General features: G+C 48.3%; 1 protein-coding gene across 2 annotated transcripts in view; it reads right to left on the bottom strand.

The window, feature by feature from the left end:
• Positions 1-11,854, bottom strand: part of LOC144153912 (glutamate receptor ionotropic, kainate 2) — a 511,191-nt gene that overhangs the window by 120,162 nt on the left and 379,175 nt on the right. For both annotated transcript variants that reach the window (XM_077685670.1, XM_077685671.1), the window contains exon 3: positions 10,972-11,133. In XM_077685670.1, coding sequence (XP_077541796.1) covers positions 10,972-11,133 — 162 coding nt within the window. The remainder of the gene's footprint in view (positions 1-10,971; positions 11,134-11,854) is intronic.

The following is an 11,854-nucleotide window of genomic DNA, read 5'->3' as shown; positions in this document are numbered from 1 at the left end:
GCGCCGATAGATGCGGTCAAGAATGTGATGGGAGGAGAGTGAAGAGGTTTGAGCCTGCCGAATGAGGCACGCAGCCTCACGAGTTAGACGGGAACTGGGGGGTGGGTACAGGGTACGTGATAGGCGTTGGGCGTGTAAATGATAACGGCGGGAAGCGCGGTGTTGAGTACAATCCGTCGACGGGTGGTAGAAGGTTGGCCAGGACATGGGCCGACCCGGGAAAGGTACTCGGGTGAGCGCGTTTGCTAAGGCGGTTCCGCACATACTAGCGTGGCCAGGAACCCAAACCAGTGTGAAACGTGGCCGATGATTCGATGCAAGTATCGGAGGGACGAAGTCAGTAGTGTGTGGGTGAGTCTCATGGTGAGCGAAATTACGAAGGGCTGACTGACAGTCGGAGAAGATATATACTGGCGTGCTGGTAGGAACAGTAAGAGTAGCGTGCTCTATTGCAAGGGCAATGGCGTATTCTTCGAGCTACGTCGAACCCGGCGGGGAAAAAAAGGAAAGCGTGGCAGTGTCTAAAGAAGGGAGTTGGAGAAATGAAGCCGTGGCCGTTGAGTTTGAGGGGATTTCGCTGGCGTCAGTAAAGTAAACGATGGAACCATGGGAGAGTAGAAAATTAATTCGTGTGGAGAGGGCCTGAACGCGCAGTACACGACGAGCAGGGTGTCGATCAGGGTTCATGTTGAGGGCAAAGACTCAACCAGTAAATTAGTGAAAGTCGCCCAAGGAGGGTGTTCCGGTGGTATGGCTGGTAGTTGCGAAGTGGGGTAGTTAAGTGTAATGGGAATAGCACGACCTTGGGCAGAAGTCTGCAGGCGTTCGAGTTGGGCCCGGCGATGACACACGATGCGTTCTTCAAGAGTATTATATATCCCTAGTTCCAGAAGGGTGGCGCTGGGGGCGTAGGAGGGTACTCCCACAGCGATACGCTAAAGTGTGCGGAGGTGCGGAGGGAGGAACCGAAGAGCTAGACTGCACGATCATCACCTGCTCCGCATCATCGATGCTTTTGTTATGTCCCGTATACTATACACAATTCCGTATTTGCAACCCTCGCCATTTATTGTTGACTAACCTTCCATAAAAGCAGCCTGTTCTCTCGGTTGCCAGAAGTGTAGGGTGTCGCTTCGGCGAATAACTAATCCCAATGCACGAATGTATGAATCAATTTCTCAGAACAACAGCAGCAATAGTCGGGTATGTGACGGAGCTTAGCCGTAACGTTACGCTTCGAAGTCTTGTGACATGAACCGTCACCCGCAGCTGAAGGTACATTCAGCACTATGTGTGCTTGTTTTATGGGCGTCGGTTCACGACGCCAGATCTAAAATCGTGATGTTAGGTCTAACGTTACTATGTTTAGGCTTAAAGTTAGGTAACTTTCAAGCTGAAACCTACGACGTGCCAATCGACGACATGCCATTGCAATTAAGATCATTCTAATTACCACAACCACTCAAGCGTCAGATCAATAAAAAAACCGCCTTATTACCACTTCTTCCTCTTCGCAGGAAACTGTTTCGGCTGTGTCCACTCCAAAAATTTACTTTTTCAACGTGCAACTTGAAGAGAGACTAATATCTCCGTTATCTGACGTTCCAACACGCGCTGATCACCTTAAAGAAGGAATTCCCTCTGCTCATACGTGATACTGAGCCCAAGGTAACGAATTTGATTTCGGCCGCAATGGCCGCTTTTCAGTTGGAGGCCAAAAGCTGAAACACCCGTGTGTCGAGATGTAGGCGCACGTTAAAGAAACCAGGTGGTACAACTAAACCTGGAACCTTCCACTATGTTGTGCCTCATATCCCGTATGCAGCTTCGGTGCGCTAAACCCCCCAAAATCAATGAATCAAACCGTCTGCTCATACCAAGCGTTTTCAGGGCTGGTTTGTACGTCTGTATGTTGGAATCGTCGAATCGTCTTTCTCATGACAATGCTGGCATACCGATGCTGGTTTGCTTGCACTTGCTGTCACTAACCTTATTTGTAAGTAGACCTTACGCCAAGCCTTGTGTCAGGTGTCATTACCTGATGGAACATTTTCGGTTTCAGTTATTTTGTGGCTTGTATGCTATATGCGCCCACTACCTTCTTTAATGCTCTCGCGTCTTTAGGGTAATCGGATAAATAAAAAAAATACAGAATATACGCCAACCTGCGTTGTACATTCTACTTCGTGCTGCACAATACTGCAGCCATTGTAGGTCGTACACATTGTACGTCGCATATCATCGCAAATCATCTCAAACAAACTCTTTCCCAAACCTTCCCGTCTGACCCACGTGCACCCAAGCCTCTGCCCAACCGCGGCCTGCCACTTTTGCATCAAACACGCCCCCCTGTATTATATAATATGGACATGCCCACAGGATCCCTTCCCACTAATCACCTCTCAGGAACACTCAGAGTTCACGCTCCGCGGTTTTGATCCGAACCTTCAGGTCCGGTTAATCGAAGGGACTGTCGCAGTCACCGCGGAGCGGATGCCACTCGCTATTAGCAAGACCTGAATGGCATTAACCAAGATAAAGTCTTTAAAGCGAATCTATGTGTCAGTGATTTGACCACCGCCGTAAACTCACTGCAGCAAAACAAACTTTCTCTGGCGATGATGACGATCGTGGTAGTGACTCAAGTAAGAAACGCTTCCTCTAATCGGAATCGAACCTAGGTCCCTAGCGTTATGAATCGGACGTCTATCCGATTGCGTCATTCCGACACGGCCGAAGCAGTTTCGATTTGGAGAGGAAATGCGTGGCCGGGCAAAATTTGACTGAAAAATAATGCACCTTTTAATCAAACGACGACGATGGTGAACGCGAAGCTTCCTTCGCGCGAAATGAAAAGGCGAAGGGTCAAAGTCAAAGCCGCTGCGATCAAAAGTCCAAGCAGCGTGCGAGTCAGATTCAAAGCTCAAGGTGCCAAAGTCCAAACCGTCTGAAAGTCAAAGTCCTATTTCGGACGACAATCAAGGAACCCCTTACGAGAAATCTTCGCGTTCAAACACCGCCGTGGTTAGACGGAGGGATACACGATATTTTTGTCTTTCTCTCTCTCCCATTCCTTTGTTGTGCCTCGGCCTTTGTACACCCGAACTATAAGCCGGTAAATGCGAGGGGCTTCACAAATGAGGCGTCGCCAATGGGGCCTCACCGAGGGCGAGAATTCTAATAGACTAACAGTGCTTTCATACCAGAAAAGAGTGTACAGGAAAATTGCATTCAGTGTCTAATTTGAGGGCTCACTTGAACCTCGATTTGATCTACCTCATTGTCGAATGCGTCAGTTCACGTTTGACGATGACTCAGTATTTTACAAGTTGAGGTAGGAAGGACGGAGAAGGAAGACAGGAAAGGTAACATAGCTAGAGCTTAGTTTGCTATCCTACATGTGGGAAAAGGAAAATGGGCAAGACAGAGAATGCAGCCAATAGAGAAAACTTGGAGCAGACAGGCATTCCCAGCGCTAAAGCACTAAACGTTCAAGTTTAGTGATTGTCACTGGAGTCTTTCAGTCTGTAGCCTGGTGTTGAAGTTCGTCTCCCGTAGGAAGCTTAAAAGTTCCTTAATCGCCTTCTGAGCTGATGACAGAGAAGGCCAGTGACATCGAATTTTCCCCTCTAGAAATGGCAGCTAAGATTCCAGGTTGCTTAGTACTGGCGGCAGCTTCTTTCTTTCAGACGAGTTACGTGGGCACTTTTTAAAACGTGACGTTTCATCTCCGGCGTGGTGCACATTTCGCACTCCTCACTTGCTGTCATTCTTATCAAGTAGGAGTAAGCATTTGTGAATGCCAGCCCCAGCCAGAGACAAAAAACAAGAGTTGCGTAAGACCGTGGGAGGCTTAGTGGAAGGGTCAGGTACAGGTAAAGGGCCCCAGTACGTGCAAAGGTGAATTCCTCTAAAAACTGTTGAGAGTGCTGGTTCCAGGGCAAGTATGCGGAGGCCCCTAGCTGCATCCGTCCTAGATAATGGAATGTGTACAGTGACTCGTCGGCATCTGCGCGCACGGCTGCAAAATTCCGCAGACTTGACAAGTTGACGAAAATGTTGGCACTATTAGGTGAAATCTTATAACATAAAATAAAGCTCTCCAATACTGCCGAGTCTCTGCACTGCGAGCGCTTTTCGCTACGAGATTTTGCGTGGACTGCAGCGGGGAAGGCGGTGACTCTCTATTCAGGTAATTCTATGAGTACGTGGGACGCCGCGTGAGACTAAATGCCAACAGACATACATACTGAATACTGCTTTCTCGCTCCCTCGCTTCCTTGCTAAAGCAATGTTATGTTGGTTATCCCCGGTCGACTAGGTTTCTGGTTGTTTTCTTGTAGTGTCTGAGATGTCGTCTGCCAATAATATTACGTGAATGCAAAAATGAAATATACATGCTATACTGTATATCGTCACTTCTCTAGTGTGTGATTTGTTTGTGATCTTCTGTGCGATTTGTGATCTGCTGTTTTATGTGAATTTCCCCTGACGCGCATCAAGTGACTATCATAATCACTGACTTCCATTAAGGGACACCAAGGACACATTTGTGTTTGCAGGGTATTGTGTGCGGTCTACTTGACTCCATGAACTTTGCAAGAACTTGAACAGAAGAGCTCACCTTTACCGAACTGGGCAGTGAGTTTGCGTGTATCGAAATGTCTTCTAAGAGTATTACGCGAGAAGGAGTAGCCGGCGCTCCTATAAGGCATCAACTTCTCCTATTTTTTCGTCATGTTATAAAGAAGATGAAATATACAATAGAGAATAAACGTACAGTGAGCTTGGGAGTTGGTTAGTGTCCTCACGCGCGCGCACACACACGTATGTACAGCCGGTAAAAGGCTTGTCTATGACACAGCGTTCGTACTCTCAGCCCTATCCTGCCCCGCCGGAGCGGGATTTGAATAAAACTACTGCGGAATTCTGAAGTCTTAGCCCTTCGATTTTGCCTCCGACATATTTGGAACGAGTATGTTTCGGCAGTTTTCGGATGTAGCTGGTTGAAGTTGAAACCGCTGTTATAGACAAGCGTTTTACCGGCTGTACACGCGCACACACGCGCGTGCACAGACACGCGCGTGCACACACACACACACACACACACACACACACACACACACACGCACACACATACACACCCACACCCACCCACACACACACACACACACACCCACACGCACACACATACACACCCACCCACACACACACACACACACACACACACGCACAAGCAAGCGCACGCACACTCAAATGCAAATACACACGCATACTCCCACACACACACACGCACACGCACACACACGCACGCGCACACACAAGCAGGCACACACACGCACGCAGGCACGCAAATGCGTTGCAGGTGACAAACCTAGATAGGAGGAACCCCATAGGAAAAACATAGCTGGCTGCAGTCTTCATTAAGGCACCGACGTCCGGCTAATGCATCGAGAATGCGGAGAATTCGTCGCCAGACAGCGTTGGCGCGATGGGATGCTCGGTGTTAATCTCCCGCTCTCCGCAACTGCTTACAAGGAAACTCGACTGCAACGTCACTGACATGTCGCGCTGACTGTCAACTGTCAACCGTCTTTCCCAACCCGCCACCACTCCTAATTCCCTCTTCTATAGACCTCGAGCCCTAAATGTGACAGGCGAGCGACGGCCACACTTCGTACTGAGTGCCACAAGGCGTCCGGAACACTGCAACGCACATTCTGCGGAGCCTGCTTAATGCAGTGCTGTGTTCCCCTGAAACGACCTTCCTAATGTACTTGCCACTTGGCGCCTTCACTAAACGCCTGGCGTCGAATAAGTGTTCATATTGAGGGCAGAACTGCGAGACGCCCTTTGTGGTCGACGTTAGGGGGAGTTTAAACTCTCTTTGCAGCGATGACAAGAGTCACAACAGGCTACGAGATTCCCTTGTTTGGAGGGGACATATACGGCATGATGACGACAGCACTGATGATGATAATAGTGATGACGGTGATGATGACAAAGACGACGATGAGTACGACTGTTTACTCTTTCACTACCTTTTGTGCGAAACGAGAGAGAGACAACTTTATTACGCAATAATGCGAGAGTGGTTCCTCAGTCCAGGAGCCCATGTGCTGTCCAGGCTGCCGTAGCCCTGGTCACAAGCAAGAGCTGGTCCTCAGGTCGACAGCTGGACAGCAGTATCTCCCACTGCTCAGGGGAAGGGGGCGGGCTCAGGGGCGGAAGGTCCGAGGTTTTTGTGCAGTCGAATAATATGTGTGCCAGAGTTCCTGGTTCGTGGCAGAATTTACACTTATCAGAGTACTGTGTAGGAAAGAGTAAATGCATACGGATGGGGTGGGGAAAAGTACCTCCTTGAATTTGTCTGAGTGTGGTTTCTTGGCTTTTGTTCAAAGATGTGTGAGGACTGGGGAATGTCTGCCTCGTGGTTCTGTAGTATTTGGTGATTTCTTGGTAGGTGAGCAAAGGTGCGGAAACAGTCCCGGTCTCAGCGGCTCCGTGAGTGAGGTCTCGAGCCGGTTGATGAGCAAAATTGTTGCCCGATCGATATACCCTAGCTGGTACGCTGTCTGTTCGCATGTAAAACGCCACGGTGATGTCGTTGTTTGAACGTACTCAAAACTACGGATAAAAATCTCGAACTGAGCGCCGAGAAGGGAGCGATCTACTACCGCTACTAAGCTCAAAATATGTACCACTTTCTCACAATTCAAATTTGAGGGTGTATAACGCGCTGAAGCTACACCTGCTGCGTGCCGAACTAAAGGGTTTGCGGATTCATTTCGACCACCTGGGGAACTCTCCCCGTGGGTATAAATCTCAACAGACGGGGTTTTGACTCATCACCTCTTTCAGAAAGGCGGCCGCCACGGGGCCGGCATCGAATCCGTGTCCTTGGGCTCGGCAGCACAACGTTTTAGCCGCTGAGCCACCATGTCGGTGCCTGCACTTTTATCGGGTAGAGCAATGAATGAGGTATGTAGGGGAAAAAAATTCATGGTGCCCGTACACTTTCGCGCCGCTGTGTAACTAGGTGAGGAGTAGAGGAGAAGGACATGAGCGAGTGGGAATAGCGCCCGTAGAGCCTTTGGAACACTGGCCACGTTGCCATGGAGACAAGCGGAAGCGCGGAGAGCCAGCTGTTGTTGCCTCGACGGGTCTTGTGACTCTCGCGACTGCTTGTGCGCGTTTAAAATTGAGTCTGCATACAGTGATGGGGGTAAAAGGGAATGAATGGAAATGACGGCGGCGAAAGGCCGCTATAGATGGGCAACAAAAGGAGCGACAGGCAGCCAATGCCACTCCTAGCGTGAGCAAACGGGACCACTGATATGGTTAGAGGGGTATAAGGAACGTTTGGTATAAGTAACGTGCGAGAATCGCCGCGCTGCGGACTTCTGAAGCCGGAGCCTGAAGCCGGAGCCTGAAGCCTTAAGTTCGCAAGAAAAATGTTCTAGCTCTTCACGCATTCTCAAAAATCCAGCAATGGATCTTGAAATCATTTTTAACAATGGAGCCAAGGGGGCTACATTGGGGTCGATGAGGTTTCATGTAGTGGGAGGGACGGTTGCGTTTAGGGGGCGGGGTTGTTGCATTTAGGGGGCGGGGTGGTTGCATTGTGTGTAACACTCAATCAACTGCCGTATGGCTATTATTTGCGGCTGAAGAGAAGCAAAAACGTGGATGAAAACAGGGGATATAACGACCCCCTCGTGTTCTGAAATTATTTCCTTCACCGTAACGATCTCAGCTTTCCCCGAAAAATTTCGACGATTTCTAATTGGAGCGTTTGTTTACGGACGGTTGATTTTCACGACGAATTGTACAAAAATCTACTGGCTACTCTGCAACGCACGTTTTTGGCGTGGTCAATACGTGACGCCAAAGCTGGTTGTGTGTAAAGCGTCGTTTTATTAAAATTGGCTTTCTGCGAAGTCTGCCCCTAAAGACCACTGCCCACGTGGCATTTGAAGGCTTTTGAGTTGTCGCTCTAGCACTTTCGGGTTTCGCACGAAGACTTTTGAGTTGTCGCACTAGTCGTCGGATGACGCCGGCACCCCACCACATTCCCACGACGTCCACCCGAGGATTCACCATCCCGTCTATCGGAGTCGAGATTTTAGAGCCTTCTCGTCGACGCGAAAATTCTACAATGGGATATGGGATACATTCCCAAGCACCACCATCAATCATGTCGCACGTCCTCTGCATTACACTGTGGACCGCGACGATATTTAAAGCTGAGCACTTGATCTTTCCAACTCATCGAGTGGCACTTTACTCAGACATGACAACCTGCTGCGATGCGACGGCTCCGGCAGACCTTCCCGCTCCATTATGGACGTGAGCTGGAACCAAGTACATTCCAAGGAAATATCTGATGACAGCAGGCCCAAATTTGCGGCAAGACATGCATTACCATGGATCAGTGGTGCTATGGTCCTGCCTACCATTTCTTTCTGAACTATATCCACGATGCCAACCTAGCTTCCTGGATATACATCGGACTCGCTTTGCATGTATAGGCCTTGACGCGGTCGAATAAACAAAAACACCACCAAAACATATACAAGCACCATATCTGTAACACCTTGTCTACCAACCTCTATTCTTATGTACATTTGTTGCAGCGGCTGAAGTCTTCGCCTTTGACAAATCAGTCCTGCCATAACTTCACCCCACCGACTGCACTATCATCCGTTCAAACGGTTAAGGAGCCATACGATACTTTCCCAAATTCCCTACCTGCGCACATTGTATTATTTTTGTATTTGCCTGCCGTGTGTAAACTGTTTTATTAACTGCTTGTTTTTTTACCGTTTTCTTAATTTAGTGTTTTGCACTCTTTAAAACGTTCAATTCTTGTACTGTTCTTTACATTTATTTGTACAGGAGGGCTCAATGCAGTCACGGACTATGGGACCTCCTTATGTATAACACACTACTGCAAAAGATAGCTTTCAATCAGTAAAACTGATTCTCATTGTGATAATGATTCATCATGAGCCAACGTTGCACACGGTTGAACACATTCTTCTAAATGCCTTTCTGGAGTGGGTGCCCTTACACCAGGCAACTGTAGGTAATGCAAAGGCCCACGCCCTTTTCTCTGCAAATCGGGCCACAAGCGACCGTCAACCCCGGCCGCTGGACTACAGCTCCAAAGAAGAAGGCCCCATCTGTCGCAAGGCTCGAAGGCCGCTGGGGATCGCCTGCCTTTCCATTTCCGATCGACTAGATTTAGGGAAATTCCCCAAGGTGGAGCAAGTTTCTGCGAAGGGAAGTTTGACGTCTGCCTTATTGCAGCCATACGGCTACGAAGGAAAGCTGTACAGCTTTCTCAGAAACTTCGCAGTTGAGAAAAAAATTCGTCCTGGTCCAGGATTCGAATCCGGGACCACCGCTTAACTGGAGCAGTCGCACTAGCAACTGAGCAAAACAGGAGGTTAGTCGTTTGTAGCGCGAGAGCGAATTGAACAGAAACTCGAAGTGGACAGGTGTTAATCGACCAGAGTTAGGGAAAATCCCCAAAGTGGAGTAAGTTTCTGCGAAGGAAAGTTAACATTCACCTTAATGCAGCCATACGGCTACAAAGGAAAGTTGTAAAGCTTTCTCAGACACTTCGCAGTTGCAACAAAAATACGTCCTGGTCCATCTGTGACATTCTCATCCCACCCATAACGTTTCACGCCCCGGAGGCGCATTTATTCTTCGGGGCACAAACTTTCTCCCTCCCATGACGTGCAATTACTGACCACATAACGACCCGGCCCCGCCCACCCGATGGCCATGTGTGGCGCCTATTACAATAGAAAACTACTACTAGCACGTTTACTCGCGCAAACTATCACCCATCAACCCACCCCCGCACCCCTTGAGACCGCATTTTTTATACACACAGGAGAGCTAGGCCGCTCCCTCTCCAGATCTTCCCCCTATCCTGTGGCATCAAATCTCGCCCACATCCTCAACGTGCGGGAACCCCGGGCCTCCCTGGGCCTCCCGAACCCCCGTCTGGACTACCACTGTCAGCTTCGCCGGAACTGCGGTTTCCGCAACCGGGACATTTATCACTTCAAATACCGTTGAAATAACGTTCTAACAGATTCAGAAATGTAACTCTGAGTCTGTTAGAAGGGATGCGAATGGCCAGATGTGCGCCATATGCGTGGATGGGTATGTCTTCTTTTGACAATTCCCTTGCCCCCTATTGCCACGGGACGCTGAAACTAGCGGTTACCTTTTTGAGTTGATTGTCTTTTGTTTATTTTTCCCCCTTCTCCTCTCTGATGTTCGAACCACGTGATTTTGATTTTTAACCCTTCATCCACTTCTCACTGTTTCGGTGCCCTCCAACCACGATCCGATTGTATGAACGTGCTCCCTATCCTGGTCCTACCCTTGCCCTTGCTACATTTGGTATATATAACACAGAAAACAGCTTACCCCGTACTCTGAAGAAAGGGAGACCTCTTCCTGAAACGTTAGTAAACTTTTATTTTTTAATGTTTTTCTCATGTGTCTCTCTTTTTTTACCTAATTTTCTCGGCTCTTTGTTTCTTCCACACTATATATATATATATATATATATATATATATATATATATATATATATATATATATATATAACACATCACCTGATCACCTCCAAGCAGCATTGCCCACAAACTACAAATGAGGTTTTCACAATTTAGGTTTATATATCCCCATATTTTATATATAACCACATGTTATATAACAACACCCAGACTATATAACTGTTCTGCAGTCGTACGGGGCCATTCATAACTACCGGTGAGAATGCGCTCGTCATCTCATCCTGTGCATAACGCGTAAACTTTCATAATCCCTGCGCGGATAAAAATGTAACACGTAAAAAATACCACATGCAGACAGAGCAGCATCTCTGGCATAGAGCCAGGCTCGCCTCTGTGTGAGCGATAGGGTTCGGAGGGCGTGACTCACCCATCTTGGCCGCTCGGAAGCTGTTTCCCTTGGGGATGTGCTGGATGTCGAAGTTGAGCGTGATGTTCGGCAGGAGCGTGCGGTCCTTGTTGATGCGAATCACGGCGTACTTGAAGGCCAGCTCCATCGCCGATGACCGCTGGTCGTCCGTGAACAGCGCCCCTGCACGTATAACAACGGGTGTAAGCGCGAAACCCCTTTTATCCCTTTTATTTACGATGGTGTCAGAAATGCAAGACCAGGTCGAATGCACACAAATATGTTGAAGAACTGAATGACATTGGCGTCACTCATAGGAATAGTCCTGAAGGCAGTTGTGCGATACTTGAATGCTGTTTTCTCGATAAGCACGATGGATATAAATGTGAGACGAGGCTCGCTGCATATTTCAAAACATTAGCTTAAGCCCTAAGTGGGTACAGAAAAATTTAACTTTCCCGTACACCATGCGAGTAGCTGTGTGCGTTGGGGGAAATGTTTTTTTTTTCTGTCCTATGTGAGTGCCGTTAGAAAGACACGTTCCTTAGATTTAGGTGAACATCTACAACAACGCAAATTGAACGCATCGCACAAGTGTATTATATTTCCGGGTTTTATCGACAAAATTTTGCGTGAGCCTTTCTTGATTGCTTATCACTCTGTGTGCCGCGGCCACAACTACAGTCGTTAAAGCCAGCTTCTTACAAAACAAGAAATGGCTGCGGCGTAGCCCAGCTAACCCTGGATATGCAAAGCGAAAACTAGGCTTCGCCTGGTGAAATTTCGGTTTAACTTGATTAACCTTTTATTTAGCTGTAATTGGTATAATATTCATCTAAAGCGTGCTTTTGTCCAGGGTTGTGATTCCGCTTCCACCTTTTCCGAGCTGAACGGCTCGCCGGGC

This window comes from Haemaphysalis longicornis, unplaced genomic scaffold (assembly GCF_048455015.1).
Source record: "Haemaphysalis longicornis isolate Haplotype H1 unplaced genomic scaffold, Haemaphysalis longicornis Haplotype H1 scaffold_9, whole genome shotgun sequence".
Lineage (NCBI taxonomy): Eukaryota > Metazoa > Arthropoda > Arachnida > Ixodida > Ixodidae > Haemaphysalis > Haemaphysalis longicornis.
Note: the sequence above shows the minus strand (reverse complement) of the source record. Positions and strands in the feature narration are given on the sequence as shown.